Source organism: Ammodytes marinus (genome assembly GCF_949987685.1).
Source record: "Ammodytes marinus genome assembly, chromosome: 16".
Taxonomy (NCBI): Eukaryota; Metazoa; Chordata; class Actinopteri; order Uranoscopiformes; family Ammodytidae; genus Ammodytes; species Ammodytes marinus.
In genome coordinates, this window is record NC_137220.1 from 20,667,346 (window position 1) to 20,688,059 (window position 20,714).

General features: G+C 41.9%; 3 protein-coding genes across 3 annotated transcripts; all 3 read right to left on the reverse strand.

The window, feature by feature from the left end:
• Window positions 1–2,773: 2,773 nt before the first annotated feature.
• LOC307262910 (tubulin alpha chain-like) lies at window positions 2,774–4,200 on the reverse strand (the record flags this gene model as incomplete). Its single annotated transcript, XM_080043928.1, has 3 exons — window positions 4,065–4,200; window positions 3,830–3,978; window positions 2,774–3,751 (listed from the first exon to the last, which is right to left on the reverse strand). Exons 1-3 carry the CDS (start codon window positions 4,183–4,185, stop codon window positions 2,774–2,776), a joined length of 1,248 nt encoding a protein of 415 aa, XP_079900054.1. The 5' UTR covers window positions 4,186–4,200.
• Window positions 4,201–7,548: 3,348 nt separating this feature from the next.
• LOC307263444 (tubulin alpha-1C chain-like) lies at window positions 7,549–9,369 on the reverse strand (the record flags this gene model as incomplete). Its single annotated transcript, XM_080044592.1, has 5 exons — window positions 7,549–8,526; window positions 8,605–8,753; window positions 8,840–9,082; window positions 9,174–9,187; window positions 9,359–9,369. 5 exons carry the CDS (start codon window positions 9,367–9,369, stop codon window positions 7,549–7,551), a joined length of 1,395 nt encoding a protein of 464 aa, XP_079900718.1.
• Window positions 9,370–15,317: 5,948 nt separating this feature from the next.
• Window positions 15,318–16,834, reverse strand: LOC307263049 (tubulin alpha-1C chain-like; the record flags this gene model as incomplete). Its single annotated transcript, XM_080044070.1, has 3 exons — window positions 16,609–16,834; window positions 16,374–16,522; window positions 15,318–16,295 (listed from the first exon to the last, which is right to left on the reverse strand). Exons 1-3 carry the CDS (start codon window positions 16,727–16,729, stop codon window positions 15,318–15,320), a joined length of 1,248 nt encoding a protein of 415 aa, XP_079900196.1. The 5' UTR covers window positions 16,730–16,834.
• Between the last annotated feature and the right edge of the window lie 3,880 nt (window positions 16,835–20,714).

Sequence of the window (20,714 nt, forward strand, 5' to 3'; positions counted from 1 at the left end):
TGGCGGCTGCTTTTTTGGTATCGCCTCGCTCTAGGTTCCAAGCGAGCTGAGCCGATGCTAAAAGGTGACGTCGGCAGACGGCCGGCCACTGATTGGCCAGAGACTACCGGCTTCATTCTGTTGTTTATTCTCCCCAACTCTCCGGGACTTTTGAGTGTATTTACGCCGCGTGCAGCCTACTCTGGCTTTCTTTCATTTGATTTGCATCACAGATCCGAATTTTTCTCCATATATTCGCTAAGCTCACCCAGTGTTGGTTGTTGGGGAAGTTACTTTTAACATACGAGAGGAGACATGTAGGGCAGCTAGCAGCTAGGCTAAATAGTAGCCAGCTGGGACAGACATGATAGCGAGCGATTACATTACAAGCCTCGGACTGAACTGATTACCTCAATAAAATATTCAGGCTGAGACACGGCTTGCATTTGAAAACACGTATCCTGAAACAAGCACTAAACAGTCAACTTTATCATGCCCGTGTTTACGTGCATATGGGATGTAGGCTACGTGACGCATCCCTACAGCTGACTGTGTGGCAGAGTCACACATCGGGACAACAACCATCCCTTTTAATGGCCCGTAGCAATATTCTTCTACTTCTTTTAGCAAACAGATACAAGGGGGGTATTTCTTAAACATTTTTCATCCGTGTTTTTGGCGGTTGGTTCAGTTAATAGTGCAACAACTGCTCGTAATTTCTGCTTTGCTACTTTGCTCCGGAGTAGGCTTTCAGCCCCTTACGACAACCCCGCCCACGTTCAGGAGGTACTATTTGCGGTGGAAAAAGACCCGTGCTGCTACCAAACCAAGTTGAGTCGAGTCGAGTTGAGTCGAGTCGAGCTACATGTGCGGTGGAAAAGCGCCATTACTGTAGCTCCCCCTAGGCCTTCATTGTTTTTCTTTTTCCCTTGACTAGTTCAAAGTGTATGTTGTGTTTACTTGCAAATTGTGTATCTGAATGCATGTCCCCTATGAGAAATGGTATGTTTATAATTGTTCTGCCCTTAATGTTCAATACAATAAAAATACATTTTTGGTTTCCAAAACTAGTTTTATTTTCAGCATAACCACCAAGTGATGTTGAAAGTTCTGTTGGCTAGCATCATATCCTACTGAAATTGTCTTTAAGCATATTTTACATGATACAAATAGCCTAGGTTATCAGGGTTAACACAGTTATAGTACTTCACTGACATGTTTTGCAATTGAATCTCCCCTTAGGCCACTACAGTATTTAAAAATATGTAGGCCTACATGTGAGTGTACGCATTGTACAAATGCCCACTTTAACAAGGTAGAGGGGGAAAAAAGTGTTTTTATATTTATGAGCTTGGTTTGATGGCTGAACACATTCTTCTAGAATAGGCTCCTATACAGGTGAAACTCGAAAAAATAGAATATCGTGCAAAAGTTCATTTATTTCTGTATTTGAACTTAAAAGTTGAAACTAATATATTATATAGACTCATTACATGCAAAGTGAGATATTTCAAGCCTTCATTTGTTATAATTTTGATGATTATGGTTTACAGCTTATGAAAACCCCAAATTCAAAATCTCTGAAAATGTTATTACATGAAATCAATAAAAAAGGATTTTAAATACAGAAATGTCAACCCTCTATATAAACTATAATCATACAAATGTACTCAGTACTTGGTTTGGGCCCCTTTTGCATGAATTCCTGCCTCAATGCAGCGTGGCATGGATGCTATCAAAATCATCACTGACTGTTGAAACTTGACAGTGGTCTTCAAGCAACATGGATTTACCTCTCCACTCCTCTAGACTGTGGGACCTTGATTTCCAAATGAAATGCAACAATTCATTAGGATCAGTGATGATTTGAGGTATCATGTCATCTGCTGGTGTTGGTCCACTGTGTTATCAAGTCCAAAGTCACCACAGCCACCTACCAGAAGATTTTAGAGCACTTTCATGCTTCTGTCTGTTGACAAGCTTTATGGAGGTGACACTTTCCTTTTCCAGCAAGACTTGGCACCTGTCCACAGTGCCAGAAACCACTAGTAACTGGTTAGCTGACCATGGTATTACTGGGCTGGATTGGCCAGACAACGCTCTTGACCTGAACTCCATAGATAATCTATGGACTATTGTCAAGAGGCAGATGAGACACACCAGACCCAACACTACAGATGAGCTGAAGGCCTCTATCAAAGCAACCTGGGCTTCCATAACACCTCAGCAGTGCCACAGGCTGATAGCATCCATGCCACGCCGCATTGAGGCAAGAATTCATGCAAAAGGGGCCCAAACCAAGTACTTAGTACATATGCATGGTTATACTTTCTAGAGGGCCGACATTTCTGTAATTAAAAACCTTTTATTGATTTTATGTAATGTTCTAATTCTGAGATTTTGAATTTGGGGTTTTTATAAACTAAGCCATAATCACAATTATACCAAATAAAGGCTTCACATATCTCACTTTGCATGTAATGAGTCTGTATGATATTATTTTCACCTTTAAAGTTGAATTACTGAAATAAATTAACTTTTGCACCATATTGTAATTTTTCGAGTTTCACCTGTACAGTGTAGTGTGACAAGAGACAGATGATCAATATCAGAAAAAAAATACTGCCTAAGATAGCAGCAGTCTTTTAGAATGAGTGAGAGCTACTGAAACAGAACCATCTGCACTGCTCTAAACAGTATTTCTGACCTGTGGAATTACAGAGACACAAGTGCAGTGAAGGAATAATAAACTTTTATTTATTGAAAAATAATATATATAGCTCCTTCTGCTCGTTTAATACTCGTCTTCATCTTGTTCTTCGTCTTGCTGACTATCAGCTCCAACCTCCTCATAATCCTTCTCCAGAGCTGCCATGTCCTCTCTGGCCTCAGAGAACTCTCCCTCCTCCATCCCCTCACCCACATACCAGTGAACAAAGGCCCGCTTAGCGTACATCAGATCGAACTTGTGGTCAAGGCGAGCCCAGGCCTCTGCAATAGCAGTGGTGTTGCTCAGCATGCACACAGCCCTCTGGACCTTGGCCAGGTCTCCACCAGGAACTACAGTGGGAGGCTGGTAGTTGATTCCAACCTTGAAACCGGTGGGGCACCAGTCCACAAACTGGATGGAGCGCTTGCTCTTGATGGTGGAAATTGCAGCATTTACATCTTTGGGCACCACATCACCACGATACAAGAGGCAACAGGCCATGTATTTGCCATGGCGAGGGTCACATTTCACCATCTGATTGGCTGGCTCGAAGCAGGAGTTGGTGATATCTGCCACTGTTAACTGCTCATGGTAAGCCTTATCAGCAGAGATGACAGGGGCATAGGTGGCCAGGGGGAAGTGGATTCGGGGATATGGCACCAAGTTGGTCTGGAACTCCGTCAGATCAACATTGAGGGCGCCATCAAAACGAAGGGAGGCAGTGACTGAGGATACAATCTGACTCATCAGCCTGTTTAGGTTGGTGAAACCAGGACGCTCGATATCGAGGTTTCTACGACAGATATCATAGATGGCTTCGTTATCTACCATGAAGGCACAGTCAGAGTGCTCCAGGGTGGTGTGGGTGGTCAGGATGGAGTTGTAGGGCTCCACCACAGCGCTAGACATCTGAGGAGCTGGATAGACTGAGAACTCAAGCTTGGACTTCTTGCCGTAGTCGACAGACAAACGCTCCATCAGCAGGGAGGTGAAACCAGAGCCGGTGCCACCTCCGAAGCTGTGGAAAATCAGGAAGCCCTGAAGGCCAGTGCACGAGTCAGACTGTGGACAGAGAGGGAGAGCAACTGATCAGATATGCCTAAACGGTTATGCAATTTAATTTGATCTCAAGTTACTCACCAGTTTACGGATCCTGTCCATCACCAGGTCAATGATCTCTTTGCCAATGGTATAGTGTCCACGGGCGTAGTTGTTGGCAGCATCCTCCTTACCGGTGATCATCTGCTCAGGGTGGAACAGCTGGCGGTAGGTCCCAGTGCGCACCTCATCTGAAGATATTCAACCAGTATCTCATTAGTTGAGAATTTGACTTCATGAAATCAAACTACAGCATCTATATTCAATTTTAATTTACCGATGACAGTGGGCTCCAGGTCCACAAAAATTGCTCTGGGGACGTACTTTCCAGCTCCAGTCTCACTGAAGAAGGTGTTAAAGGAATCATCTCCACCTGCGCGGATCTTGTCACTGGGCATCTGTCCGTCAGGCTGGATCCCATGTTCCAGGCAGTAAAGCTCCCAGCAGGCATTGCCAATCTGGACACCAGCCTGACCAACGTGCACAGAGATACACTCACGCTGTGGAAAGCAGAAACACACTTTTTACACCAGAAACTTCAGAGCTTTGATTCTGCTTGATTTAGCACATGACAAGGAAATAAAACACTTTAATGTCATTTTCACACTCACCATGTTTGCTAAACCTGAAGATTGAAGGCGGTTGGGATTAAGTAGATGAAGAGGCTCAATTATCTCTCACAGCTCCAGCATAAAAAGAAGTAACTGATGATTTGTACCCCTCAACCCCTCAAGCAGGGTGTGTTTATAGCCTATCCTTTACCTGGTGAAACTTTGCCATTGAATGTGATTGGTTAACGCTCACATGTGCTCCATTTCTATTGGTCAAAATCAGTCACATTCCACTTTGAGTTTGATAACTGCTGATTCGAATCAGGTGTGTTAGAGTGAGGCGATACCACTGACCACTGACTTAAGTAAAGTGAACACAGATGCCTCCTTTCTTTCTTTCTTTCTTTCTTTCTTTCTTTCTTTCTTTCTTTCTTTCTTTCTTTCTTTCTTTCTTTCTTTCTTAATGATTTTAAACATATCTTTCTCATTTATGATACAAATAAACTGCAATAAATTAATATCAGCCAATGTAATTTGCCTATATCTGTCTAAATATGCAGACAATGTGACACATGAGCCTTTTGAGTGGCAGATAAATCATGGATATGAAATAAAGGTTTTCAGTTAAACCTTTGTGAGCTGTTCAGATGTTTTATGGTGTTACATTACAGTGCCTCTTACAATTTAATGTGCTCAGTAAATTAAGTTGATGCTGATCATTACGCTCAAGAATTCACTCATAACTCACTGAATGTCTGCGTAGGTGCATGCATTTATTGTCAAGTTAGTCTTAAATGTCATAATTTTTTAGGAAAAACACAATATTGATTATTTTTACAAGTTTAATATCTCATAAAATAGGGTTGAAAATGTAAAGACAAATGTATCTACAAACATACTGTAGGTGTGATCATATTCTCTTAACATTCTTGTTACACAAAATGTTTGTAACATTTTTGTTAAATCAATCATAATTATAAAAGTAGGCCTATTAGCCTAAAATCAAGTTATAATATCAAAGGCCTCCACAAAAAGTAGTGGTTTCTTCTGTAATTATTGTTATTATTAAATTTCTTCATAGAATTATAATCGCCGCGGGGAGGTATTTGTGATTCTGACGGACCATTTGGTTTTACTTTGAAAAGCTGAATCGGCAGGATTGCAAAAAAGATAAGTGTAGACTTTTCAAATTTTTTGTTGTTTTGAAGATTGGTCCTTTTCGGACCTTGACGCATCTTATACATATGTTATCATTTAAATATCTTATTTTATTTATAAGATTGATTTGAAATCTGTCTTACTGTAGCTCCCCCTAGGCCTTAATTGTTTTTCTTTTTCCCTTGACTAGTTCAAGGTGTATGTTGTGTTTACTTGCAAATTGTGTATCTGAATGCATGTCCCCTATGAGAAATGGTATGTTTATAATTGTTCTGCCCTTAATGTTCAATACAATAAAAATACATTTTTGGTTTCCAAAACCAGTTTTATTTTCAGCATAACCACCAAGTGATGTTGAAAGTTCTGTTGGCTAGCATCATATCCTACTGAAATTGTCTTTAAGCATTTTTTACATGATAAAAATAGCCTAGGCTATCAAGGTTAACACAGTAGAATATAGTACTTCACTGACATGTTTTGCAATTGAATCTCCCCTTAGGCCACTACAGTTTTTAAAAATATGTAGGCCTACATTTGAGTGTACGCATTGTACAAATGCCCACTTTAACAAGGTAGAGGGGAAAAAAAGTGTTTTTATATTTATGAGCTTGGTTTGATGGCTGAACACATTCTTCTAGAATAGGCTCCTATACAGGTGAAACTTGAAAAATTAGAATATCGTGCAAAAGTTCATTTATTTCTGTATTTGAACTTAAAAGTTGAAACTAATATATTATATCGACTCATTACATGCAAAGTGAGATATTTCAAGCCTTCATTTGTTATAATTTTGATGATTATGGTTTACAGCTTATGAAAACCCCAAATTCAAAATCTCTGAAAATGTTATTATATGAAATCAATAAAAAAGGGATTTTAAATACAGAAATGTCAACCCTCTATAAAGTATAATCATACAAATGTACTCAGTACTTGGTTTGGGCCCCTTTTGCATGAATTCCTGCCTCAATGCAGCGTGGCATGGATGCTATCAAAATCATCACTGACTGTTGAAACTTGACAGTGGTCTTCAAGCAACATGGATTTACCTCTCCACTCCTCTAGACTGTGGGACCTTGATTTCCAAATGAAATGCAACAATTCATTAGGATCAGTGATTATTTGAGGTATCATGTCATCTGCTGGTGCTGGTCCACTGTGTTATCAAGTCCAAAGTCACCACAGCCACCTACCAGAAGATTTCAGAGCACTTTCATGCTTCCGTCTGTTGACAAGCTTTATGGAGGTGACAATTTCCTTTTCCAGCAAGACTTGGCACCTGTCCACAGTGCCAGAAACCACTAGTAACTAGTTAGCTGACCATGGTATTACTGGGCTGGATTGGCCAGACAACGCTCTTGACCTGAACTCCATAGATAATCTATGGACTATTGTCAAGAGGCAGATGAGACACACCAGACCCAACACTACAGATGAGCTGAAGGCCTCTATTAAAGCAACCTGGCCTTCCATAACACCTCAGCAGTGCCACAGGCTGATAGCATCCATGCCACGCCGCATTGAGGCAAGAATTCATGCAAAAGGGGCCCAAACAAAGTACTTAGTACATATGCATGGTTATACTTTCTAGAGGGCCGACACTTCTGTATTTAAAAACCTTTTATTGATTTTATGTAATATTCTAATTCTGAGATTTTGAAATTGGGGTTTTTATAAACTAAGCCATAATCACAATTATACCAAATAAGGCTTCACATATCTCACTTTGCATGTAATGAGTCTGTATGATATTATTTTCACCTTTAAAGTTGAATTACTGAAATAAATTAACTTTTGCACCATATTGTAATTTTTCAAGTTTCACCTGTACAGTGTACTGTGACAAGAGACAGATGATCAAAGTATCAGAAAAAAAATACTGCCTAAAATAGCAGCAGTCTTTTAGAATGAGTGAGAGCTACTGAAACAGAACCATCTGCACTGCTCTAAACAGTATTTCTGACCTGTGGAATTACAGAGACACAAGTGCAGTGAAGGAATAATAAACTTTTATTTATTGAATAAAAACAATGTATAGCTCCTTCTGCCTGTTTAATACTCATCTTCATCTTGTTCTTCGTCTTGCTGACTATCAGCTCCAACCTCCTCATAATCCTTCTCCAGAGCTGCCATGTCCTCTCTGGCCTCAGAGAACTCTCCCTCCTCCATCCCCTCACCCACATACCAGTGAACAAAGGCCCGCTTAGCGTACATCAGATCGAACTTGTGGTCGAGGCGAGCCCAGGCCTCTGCAATAGCAGTGGTGTTGCTCAGCATGCACACAGCCCTCTGGACCTTGGCCAGGTCTCCACCAGGAACTACAGTGGGAGGCTGGTAGTTGATTCCAACCTTGAAACCGGTGGGGCACCAGTCCACAAACTGGATGGAGCGCTTGCTCTTGATGGTGGTAATTGCAGCATTTACATCTTTGGGCACCACATCACCACGATACAAGAGGCAACAGGCCATGTATTTGCCATGGCGAGGATCACATTTCACCATCTGATTGGCTGGCTCGAAGCAAGAGTTGGTGATTTCTGCTACCGTTAACTGCTCATGGTAAGCCTTATCAGCAGAGATAACAGGGGCATAGGTGGCCAGGGGGAAGTGGATTCGGGGATATGGCACCAAGTTGGTCTGGAACTCCGTCAGATCAACATTGAGGGCGCCATCAAAACGAAGGGAGGCAGTGACGGAGGATACAATCTGACTCATCAACCTATTTAGGTTGGTGAAACCAGGGCGCTCGATATCGAGGTTTCTACGGCAGATATCATAGATGGCTTCGTTATCTACCATGAAGGCACAGTCAGAGTGCTCCAGGGTGGTGTGGGTGGTCAGGATGGAGTTGTAGGGCTCCACCACAGCGCTGGACATCTGAGGAGACGGGTAGACTGAGAACTCAAGCTTGGACTTCTTGCCGTAGTCGACAGACAAACGCTCCATCAGCAGGGAGGTGAAACCAGAGCCGGTGCCACCTCCGAAGCTGTGGAAAATCAGGAAGCCCTGAAGGCCAGTGCACGAGTCAGACTGTGGACAGAGAGGGAGAGCCACTGATCAGATATGCCTAAACGGTTATGTCATTTAATTTGATCTCAAGTTACCCACCAGTTTACGGATCCTGTCCATCACCAGGTCAATGATCTCTTTGCCAATGGTATAGTGTCCACGGGCGTAGTTGTTGGCAGCATCCTCCTTACCGGTGATCATCTGCTCAGGGTGGAACAGCTGGCGGTAGGTCCCAGTGCGCACCTCATCTGAAGATATTCAACCAGTATCTCATTAGTTGAGAATTTGACTTGATGAAATCAAACTACAGCATCTATATTCAATTTTAATTTACCGATGACAGTGGGCTCCAGGTCCACAAAAATTGCTCTGGGGACGTACTTTCCAGCTCCAGTCTCACTGAAGAAGGTGTTAAAGGAATCATCTCCACCTGCGCAGATCTTGTCACTGGGCAGCTGTCCGTCAGGCTGGATCCCATGTTCCAGGCAGTAAAGCTCCCAGCAGGCATTGCCAATCTGGACACCAGCCTGACCAACGTGCACAGAGATACACTCACGCTGTGGAAAGCAGAAACACACTTTTTACACCAGAAACTTCAGAGCTTTGATTCTGCTTGATTTAGCACATGACAAGGAAATAAAACACTTTAATGTCATTTTCACACTCACCATGTTTGCTAAACCTGAAGATTGAAGGCGGTTGGGATTAAGTAGATGAAGAGGCTCAATTATCTCTCACAGCTCCAGCATAAAAAGAAGTAACTGATGATTTGTACCCCTCAAGCAGGGTGTGTTTATAGCCTATCCTTTACCTGGTGAAACTTTGCCATTGAATGTGATTGGTTAACGCTCACATGTGCTCCATTTCTATTGGTCAAAATCAGTCACATTCCACTTTGAGTTTGATAACTGCTAATTCGAATCAGGTGTGTTAGAGTGAGGCGATACCACTGACCACTGACTTAAGTAAAGTGAACACAGATGCCTCCTTCTTTCTTTCTTTCTTTCTTTCTTTCTTTCTTTCTTTCTTTCTTTCTTTCTTTCTTTCTTTCTTTCTTTCTTTCTTTCTTTCTTTCTTTCTTTCTTTCTTTCTTTCTTTCTTAATGATTTTAAACATATCTTTCTCATTTATGATACAAATAAACTGCAATAAATTAATATCAGCCAATGTAATTTGCCTATATCTGTCTAAATATGCAGACAATGTGACACATGAGCCTTTTGAGTGGCAGATAAATCATGGATATGAAATAAAGGTTTTCAGTTAAACCTTTGTGAGCTGTTCAGATGTTTTATGGTGTTACATTACAGTGCCTCTTACAATTTAATGTGCTCAGTAAATTAAATTGATGCTGATCATTACGCTCAAGAATTCACTCATAACTCACTGAATGTCTGCGTAGGTGCATGCATTTATTGTCAAGTTAGTCTTAAATGTCATAATTTTTTAGGAAAAACACAATATTGATTATTTTTACAAGTTTAATATCTCATAAAATAGGGTTGAAAATGTAAAGACAAATGTATCTACAAACATACTGTAGGTGTGATCATATTCTCTTAACATTCTTGTTACACAAAATGTTTGTAACATTTTTGTTAAATCAATCATAATTATAAAAGTAGGCCTATTAGCCTAAAATCAAGTTATAATATCAAAGGCCTCCACAAAAAGTAGTGGTTTCTTCTGTAATTATTGTCATTATTAAATTTCTTCATAGAATTATAATCGCCGCGGGGAGGTATTTGTGATTCTGACGGACCATTTGGTTTTACTTTGAAAAGCTGAATCGGCAGGATTGCAAAAAAGATAAGTGTAGACTTTTCAAATTTTTTGTTGTTTTGAAGATTGGTCCTTTTCGGACCTTGACGCATCTTATACATATGTTATCATTTAAATATCTTATCTTATTTATAAGATTGATTTGAAATCTGTCTTACTGTAGCTCCCCCTAGGCCTTAATTGTTTTTCTTTTTCCCTTGACTAGTTCAAGGTGTATGTTGTGTTTACTTGCAAATTGTGTATCTGAATGCATGTCCCCTATGAGAAGTGGTATGTTTATAATTGTTCTGCCCTTAATGTTCAATACAATAAAAATACATTTTTGGTTTCCAAAACCAGTTTTATTTTCAGCATAACCACCAAGTGATGTTGAAAGTTCTGTTGGCTAGCATCATATCCTACTGAAATTGTCTTTAAGCATTTTTTACATGATAAAAATAGCCTAGGCTATCAAGGTTAACACAGTAGAATATAGTACTTCACTAGTCTGGCATGACCACTTCCGCCAGCGTCTATTCGCTTGCGTCGAAAAGCTACGCTGCCCTGACACAGCCCCCTCCTTTTCCGGTTGCTGGCTTTCCCCTATTGTGATCCCCCTCAAATTCGGAAACAATTCGCTCACAGTCAACCCGTGTGCTTATGTGCAGCGCTCTCTCTCACACACACACACACACACAGGGTGTGGGAAGTCACATTATTGTAGACAGAAATAAAGTGTGGCGATACTTCGGCGGTCCGGGACGCATCCTAGCTTAGCCTAGCTGTCCAACTTCATTGTACAACTACCCCCGGGCAGAAATACCCTCATAAACTCTGGAAAACGAAGCGTGGGGGTTTGAATTGAGCACCGGACCTTATAACCAGCTAGATTAAGATCCGCCGTTCCCTTTCTTTGGTGAATTAGGGACTAAGCAGCGGTGTTTTAGCGACGGGGAAAGATTCCAACGGCTTCCACTATCACCTAGCAACTTACGGCTACTTGCTGCAGTTGGTGTAGCGCTCACAACGTCAAAACCCTGTTCTGCCTGTAAACAGACGGACTACGGCTCTGACTACAGCGATAGGAGGTGGTGACATAAATTCTCGAATGCTATAAATTCTACTCGACCGCCGTAGCCGTCCTCTCAACCGCCGATGATAATGTTACCAGAGATAACACTACGTGGCAAGTTAACTCCGGTTAAGTTATCCCGTGAGCTCCTCGGGGGCTAAAGTGTATGGTGTCTTGACATGCTGGTTAGAAAGCAACACACTATGTATATTCCTTTTGTCTTTAATAGTTTTTGTGTGGCGTTTGCGGGTTTAGCCATTTCTCTGACAGTCTCTGGGCGTGAAGACGTTCCATCAAAATAAGTCCCCCCCCGGCACTATTTTGCAGGACACCGCTGCTGCTTCCCGGGGTTAGCCCCGCCCTAGATGATTGTGATTGGTTTAAACCAGGGGTTCTCAACCTTCTGCAAGTTGGGCCCCCCCAAAGCTGGGTCATTGCAGTTGGGCCCCCCCCCCGACCGTGACAACATGTGATATGCTGTACAACCAATTCAAAGATGATTTATAATCCCAAATGCCCAAATCATGTTAGTATCCATTGTAATGTTTGTCAGAAAACTAAACCCCTGAAGGGGGGTCTGGGGGCATCCCCCCCAGAAGATTTTTTTGTGTTTTTAACATGTAATCTAAGCATTCTGGTGCATTCTGGCGAAGATAATAAAGGAAAAAGTCAATATTTATTTCAGTTCAGATGAATAGTAAAATTAGCAAGACAACATAACTTGCTAGCAGCCAGATGCCTAACAACTGCACAGAGGGACGGATGACCACTAGCTTTTGACCAAATATCTTGCTAAAAAAATAAACCTTTATTTATGAAATTCTGCCCTAAGAACATGTTAAACTTGCTAACTACAAACTTACATTTTTTTATTCAGATTTCAAAAATCTGCTGGGACACGTGCCCATACACATGCATGGGTGGCACGCATGTCACAAGCACACTTATGCTGTTTTCAAGACCTTTGCTGACCAGAGACCATGGTTCTAGTGGCCACAGTCCTACCATTAATTCAGTACTTGAAAATTGCAAACTGATCTCATATCAGTGGATTGGAGTGTTTGTGTGATGAACTTGGCAACTACCTATCAAAAAAAGTTAAGAAAAAAAATACATATCATCTCTGAACTAGGATACATATCAGGAAAAAAATTTAAATTACTAAAAAAAAAAAAAAAAAAAAAAATTAAGATTTTTTTTTTTTTTTTTTTTACCATCCCCCTCGCGCCCCCCCGGTAGAGTGTCCGCGCCCCCCCGGGGGGGCGCGCTTACCGGTTGAGAACCACTGGTTTAAACAAATACAAACAGGCTAGCCCAGTTTCCCCCGGTTTCCCCACCCGAATAGACGGCTCTAAACAGAGTGCTTCCAGACCATACTACTTGCTGTAGTTTGGTCTGGCTTTGCGAGACTAGTACTTCACTGACATGTTTTGCAATTGAATCTCCCCTTAGGCCACTACAGTTTTTAAAAATATGTAGGCCTACATTTGAGTGTACGCATTGTACAAATACCCACTTTAACAAGGTAGAGGGGAAAAAAAGTGTTTTTATATTTATGAGCTTGGTTTGATGGCTGAACACATTCTTCTAGAATAGGCTCCTATACAGGTGAAACTTGAAAAATTAGAATATCGTGCAAAAGTTCATTTATTTCTGTATTTGAACTTAAAAGTTGAAACTAATATATTATATCGACTCATTACATGCAAAGTGAGATATTTCAAGCCTTCATTTGTTATAATTTTGATGATTATGGTTTACAGCTTATGAAAACCCCAAATTCAAAATCTCTGAAAATGTTAATATTATATGAAATCAATAAAAAAGGGATTTTAAATACAGAAATGTCAACCCTCTATAAAGTATAATCATACAAATGTACTCAGTACTTGGTTTGGGCCCCTTTTGCATGAATTCCTGCCTCAATGCAGCGTGGCATAGATGCTATCAAAATCATCACTGACTGTTGAAACTTAACAGTGGTCTTCAAGCAACATGGATTTACCTCTCCACTCTTCCTCTAGACTGTGGGACCTTGATTTCCAAATGAAATGCAACATTTCATTAGAATCAGTGATGATTTGAGGTATCATATCATCTGCTGGTGTTGGTCCACTGTGTTATCAAGTCCAAAGTCACCACAGCCACCTACCAGAAGATTTCAGAGCACTTTCATGCTTCCGTCTGTTGACAAGCTTTATGGAGGTGACAATTTCCTTTTCCAGCAAGACTTGGCACCTGTCCACAGTGCCAGAAACCACTAGTAACTAGTTAGCTGACCATGGTATTACTGGGCTGGATTGGCCAGACAACGCTCTTGACCTGAACTCCATAGATAATCTATGGACTATTGTCAAGAGGCAGATGAGACACACCAGACCCAACACTACAGATGAGCTGAAGGCCTCTATCAAAGCAACCTGGCCTTCCATAACACCTCAGCAGTGCCACAGGCTGATAGCATCCATGCCACGCCGCATTGAGGCAAGAATTCATGCAAAAGGGGCCCAAACAAAGTACTTAGTACATATGCATGGTTATACTTTCTAGAGGGCCGACACTTCTGTATTTAAAAACCTTTTATTGATTTTATGTAATATTCTAATTCTGAGATTTTGAAATTGGGGTTTTTATAAACTAAGCCATAATCACAATTATACCAAATAAAGGCTTCACATATCTCACTTTGCATGTAATGAGTCTGTATGATATTATTTTCACCTTTAAAGTTGAATTACTGAAATAAATGAACTTTTGCACCATATTGTAATTTTTCGAGTTTCACCTGTACAGTGTAATGTGACAAGAGACAGATGATCAAAGTATCAGAAAAAAAATAATGCCTAAAATAGCAGCAGTCTTTTATGCCTCGTTTCCACCGAGTAGAGCGGGTCGGATCGGAGCGGTTCGGTCCGGGTAGTTTGGCTTTTCATTTGCCAAAAGTTGGGTAGGGTACGGTTTAAGCGCACCTAACCGCTCTGAGCCGCTCCAAATCTCAGTACTCCTCCGTAGGGGTACTGGCCGCCTGAAAGGGTGCCGAAACGGCGGAGCCGTCATTTGATTGGTCGAAAGAATCATTTCCGCCATGTGTAGTCATCTCGGCAAGAGTGAAGATAGTCTTGTGTTTTGGCGAAAATGTGAGCACAACTCTGTTTATTGTGTGGTGTTTTTCCTCGTCAATAAATTAATCAGTTGGTTACACTGTGTCCCACATTCACGTAGCTGCCGCAGCCAGTACTGTTCGCTCACTGTCTCTGTGAGTTGCGCCGAGCCGTCTCTGTGTGTTTACGCCATAGATAGTAGTAAATACACGCTCTCAACAACACGGGGGGAATAAATAAAGAAGCGGCTGGTTTTAATCATTTCCGCCGTTTGTAGTCACCTCGGCTAGAGTGAAGAGAGTTTTGGCGACAATGTGAGCGCGGCACTGTTTATTGTGTGGTGTTTTTCCTCGTCATTAAATGAATCAGTTGGCTACACTGTGTCCCACTGCTACGATGTCACGTAGCTGCCGCAGCCAGCGCTGTTCGCTCACCGTCTCTTATCAGTTGCATCGAGCCGTCTCTGTGTTCACAACACAGGGGGGAATAAATAAAGAAGCGGCTGGTTTGACCAAGCAAAAACAAGAGACCGCTGGCTTGACCACAGTTGTTCCACAGCCCGATAGTTTGACCCACAACCTGGCGGCGGCTATCGCAGTCCAGCCTAAACCCCGCCCTACCAGTAAGGGTAGGGTCGGCGGTGGAAACAACACCGAGATTCTTAAAAGTGAGCAGTCCCGCTCTGAGCCGCTCCGATCCGACCCGCTCTACTCGGTGGAAATGAGGCATTAGAATGAGTGAGAGCTACTGAAACAGAACCATCTGCACTGCTCTAAACAGTATTTCTGACCTGTGGAATTACAGAGACACAAGTGCAGTGAAGGAATAATAAACTTTTATTTATTGAATAAAAACAATGTATAGCTCCTTCTGCCCGTTTAATACTCGTCTTCATCTTGTTCTTCGTCTTGCTGACTATCAGCTCCAACCTCCTCATAATCCTTCTCCAGAGCTGCCATGTCCTCTCTGGCCTCAGAGAACTCTCCCTCCTCCATCCCCTCACCCACATACCAGTGAACAAAGGCCCGCTTAGCGTACATCAGATCGAACTTGTGGTCGAGGCGAGCCCAGGCCTCTGCAATAGCAGTGGTGTTGCTCAGCATGCACACAGCCCTCTGGACCTTGGCCAGGTCTCCACCAGGAACTACAGTGGGAGGCTGGTAGTTGATTCCAACCTTGAAACCGGTGGGGCACCAGTCCACAAACTGGATGGAGCGCTTGCCCTTGATGGTGGAAATTGCAGCATTTACATCTTTGGGCACCACATCACCACGATACAAGAGGCAACAGGCCATGTATTTGCCATGGCGAGGATCACATTTCACCATCTGATTGGCTGGCTCAAAGCAGGAGTTGGTGATTTCTGCTACCGTTAACTGCTCATGGTAAGCCTTATCAGCAGAGATGACAGGGGCATAGGTGGCCAGGGGGAAGTGGATTCGGGGATATGGCACCAAGTTGGTCTGGAACTCCGTCAGATCAACATTGAGGGCGCCATCAAAACGAAGGGAGGCAGTGACTGAGGATACAATCTGACTCATCAACCTGTTTAGGTTGGTGAAACCAGGACGCTCGATATCGAGGTTTCTACGACAGACATCATAGATGGCTTCGTTATCTACCATGAAGGCACAGTCAGAGTGCTCCAGGGTGGTGTGGGTGATCAAGATGGAGTTGTAGGGCTCCACCACAGCGCTGGACATCTGAGGAGATGGGTAGACTGAGAACTCAAGCTTTGACTTCTTGCCGTAGTCGACAGACAAACGCTGCATCAACAGGGCGGTGAAACCAGAGCCGGTGCCACCTCCGAAGCTGTGGAAAATCAGGAAGCCCTGAAGGCCAGTGCACGAGTCAGACTGTGGACAGAGAGGGAGAGCAACTGATCAGATATGCATAAACGGTTATGTCATTCCATTTGATCTCAAGTTACCCACCAGTTTACGGATCCTGTCCATCACCAGGTCAATGATCTCTTTGCCAATGGTATAGTGTCCACGGGCGTAGTTGTTGGCAGCATCCTCCTTACCGGTGATCATCTGCTCAGGGTGGAACAGCTGGCGGTAGGTCCCAGTGCGCACCTCATCTGAAGATATTCAACCAGTATCTCATTAGTTGAGAATTTGACTTGATGAAATCAAACTACAGCATCTATATTCAATTTTAATTTACCGATGACAGTGGGCTCCAGGTCCACAAAAATTGCTCTGGGGACGTACTTTCCAGCTCCAGTCTCACTGAAGAAGGTGTTAAAGGAATCATCTCCACCTGCGCGGATCTTGTCACTGGGCATCTGTCCGTCAGGCTGGATCCCATGTTCCAGGCAGTAAAGCTCCCAGCATGCATTGCCAATCTGGACACCAGCCTGACCAACATGCACAGAGATACACTCACGCTGTGGAAAGCAGAAACACACTTTTTACACCAGAAACTTCAGAGCTTTGATTTTGCTTGATTTAGCACATGACAAGGAAATAAAACACTTTAATGTCATTTTCACACTCACCATGTTTGCTAAACCTTAAGTGTGAAGGCAGTTGGGATTAAGTCGATGAAGAGGCTCAATTATCTCTCACACAGCTCCAGCATAAAAAGAAGTAACAGATGATTTGTACCCCTCAAGCAGGGTGTGTTTATAGCCTATCCTTTACCTGGTGAAACTTTGCCATTGAATGTGATTGGTTAACGCTCACATGTGCTCCATTTCTATTGGTCAAAATCAGTCACATTCCACTTTGAGTTTGATAACTGGTAATTAGAATCAGGTGTGTTAGAGAGGGTGACAGGATTGATGGGGAGAATTTAGGCTGTGTCTTGATTCAGAGACCACGCACTTGGTAGGACGCAGTCTCGCGGTCTATGAAGGCTATAGCCTATGAAGGCCGATTTTAAGGCCGGTTTTGAGGCCAACGAGCGTTGTTAAACGAGACGGTCTCCGCAGGTCTCCGTTTACGAGCATTTCCGGTTTACGTAACAAGCCGTTACCTTGCGTGACGACTCGCCGCTCCTGTGCTGCCTAGCAACCCTGATTGCTGCCAACGGAGACAGCCCTGTCAGCGGAGGAAAAAAGAAAAATAAGTTGTCTACCAGACGAAAAGAAAAAAAAGTACAAGAAAAAAAGAAAGGAAGATAAAAGTTAAGAAGATGGAGCAACACGTTGCTGTTTTGTTATTTTTTATTTTATTTTATGCAATCTCTGAAAAAAACGCAATGAATCTTGGGATATGTTGGGCCACGAAGGATACATCTGATGCAGCCTTCAAAACTGCTTCAAAACCGTGAAACGAAGGCTGCATTTCACGACCGCATATGAGGAGCCTTGCAAGGAGCCTTGCAAATGGGACAGCCTTTGCGCGCCGCTATGACGCAATCGGTCTTCAAATGCAGCCTACGAGGCCGGTTCCAAGACCGCAACCCCTGAATCAAGACACAGCCTTAGTTAGAGGGGTAGTTAACTCCGGTTCACACTCCAACATAGTAGGTGGCGGTAATGCGACCTGAAGCTGGTTGCCGTCCGCCAGAAAAAACCCAAAAAGAAGAAGAAGAAGGTGTGTTAGAGTGAGGCGATACCACTGACTTAAGTAAAGTGAACACAGATGCCTCCTTTCTTTCTTTCTTTCTTTCTTTCTTTCTTTCTTTCTTTCTTTCTTTCTTTCTTTCTTTCTTTCTTTCTTTCTTTCTTTCTTTCTTTCTTTCTTTCTTAATGATTTTAAACACATCTTTCTCATTTCTGATACAAATAAACTGCAATAAATTAATATCAGCCAATGTCATTTGCCTATATCTTTCTAAATATGCAGACAATGTGACACATGAGCCTTTTGAGTGGCAGATAAATCATGGATATGAAATAAAGGTTTTCAGTTAAACCTTTGTGAGCTGTTGAGATGTTTTATGGTTTTACATTACAGTGCCTCTTACAATTTAATGTGCTCAGTAAATTAAGTTGATGCTGATCATTACGCTCAAGAATTCACTCATAACTCACTGACTGTCTGCGTAAGTGCCCTGTAATTCCTGTTTGTCTCATACAGTATACATATGTTTATAATCATTTAGAAACAGTGTTCCCATTAAATATTCGTCCACCAGAGAGAAGAGAGAATTTTATTTTTCAACTGTTAAATGTTTGACTCAGTACATGTCTCCATACTGTAGGCCAGTATGACTTATCTTACTCTGAATAATATTGTATTGACCTAAATAAATCTGTTATCAATCCGACATTTCTTGCACAATGGGGGATAGATGAGCAGGTGGAGAGGAAATCACAGTTCAGTGGTGGGCTATTATAGCCCCGCCATGTCTTCTGGGTGTAGGCTACACCTCTGTCTCATGAAGGTTATTGTTCAAGCCATTCTAGATGGGAGTGTCTCATCTTAAATGGGGCTGGTTGCCTTCTTTGCACCATGATGCAATCCATTTTAGTGTTCATATTTACGTCTGAGGCTGAAACAACACACAGACCTCTCCCGCTGCGATATCACTGCATGCTCAAGCCCCTCAGGACTTTGGACCCACCTCCAGTTTGTAAAATGTTTTATTTTCACAACTGTTTTTATGGTTTTAAAAGCAGCACTATATGATTCCAGGCCACTAAAAAAACACAAGCTTTTATTCTAATATAATTGAAATCTGTTACCTAACAGTTGCCTATGTATGTACACAGCCAGCAGACACAAGCAGCAACAATTGTAGTATTTTGAGCCTGGCCACATGCAACAAAAAGGTAAAAAATAAAGTTAATAAATCAGCTGCCTGTACTGTTTATTCTGATGGATCAAACAGCTGACAACAATGGGGTCCTTTTACTAAAGCAAATACAAATAGTGTACAATTAAAAAGGAGCCTTTGCCCATCAGATTAGATAAAACATGATTAGGCTATTGTTAATTTTAGTGTATTGTGCTGCAGATTCTGTCATATAGGCCTTGTTCCTGTTTCGCCATCATATTATATTATACTGTCATTATTATGTGGGAAGATGTCTTTTCAATTAGCTGAATAGGCTAATTATTTTACATCTCTGCATTCTCTTGCTCCCCAAAACTGAAACGTCACATCAGATTTATAAAGTACAATGTGAACACGAGTTCTCATAAAAAGGGATGATTTGCACCAGTTTTGTTTTTCAGTTATACTTAATCGTGCATCCTCCCATTTATTTTCACGCCAACACTATGCAATGTCAGAATTCCCGTCTCCTCCACAGGTGGCTGCTGTCGCGTCTGGTCTGACTGGCACGCCTCTTTCTGTTGCTGGCTGCCTCTGGATGGTCAAGTAGGAGCTTTTTGCAAATTTCACAGGAAGTACTGTGATAATGCAAAGAGTCGAGAACCAAAAAGATGTTGGTATGGTGTAAGATAATATAATACATCCGGCTCTAACATTTCTCCTTCAAATTAAGAGCAAATAAATAGGCTAACAGTTCAAATTAAAGCAGTAACAGCTCTGGTGGAGCTCAGGATTCATCATGAGGACGAAGAAACAGAACATCATTCAGTATTGATGGTTCTGGGAAAAATGACAGGGTTACATTTAATAGAGAATGACATCACCTTAACTCAGCCAATGATCTGAGCTACACTCTAATTTGATCGTATTAAAAAGTTGTGTTTTCATGAACAGTTTAATCGGTGTGAGAGATACTAGAGAAACCTAAAAGAGGTATATTTAAAAACAGTTGTTTTGGAGGGAGGCCTGTGTGTTCGCCTCTCACAGCTAAAGCCAGGTTAACTGCAGTTGTAATTGTTGGGTGTGTATGTAGTATAGTCAAATAGATAGGCCTACAAGTACGAACTAGAGCTGTTATTATTAACCAATGTTCCAAGCTCAAAGAGAGGTTGTGTTAACTTTATGGTGCCTCAAACATTTAGGCAATAAGACACTGGCAACTATCGTGATGGAAAAGTCAGATGAAACAAAACACCCACAAATATTCATTAGATTTACATCTGTCCATGCCCAGCATCGTGGGGGCGCTGTCGTCATATTTTTGCAGCGCTGGCAGAAGCGCGACTGTCAATTGTCCCAACAAGTGTAGACGGAGGAACATGCAACAACAACATCCCTATAGTTTACTTTCATTTAGGAAGTTATTTATGCATCAATGTATGTAAAACTGTCTTGCTGCGTAAAGGAATGTAGCTGAATGGGGATGGGAGTTCACGGTGAATGGAAGAATAGCTCATAAGGAAGGTATACAGCAGGTGATTTTGACTCACTTTTGGTTAATTGGTTTAATGAGTAAGCAGTACTACACCCAGTCCACGTAGTCA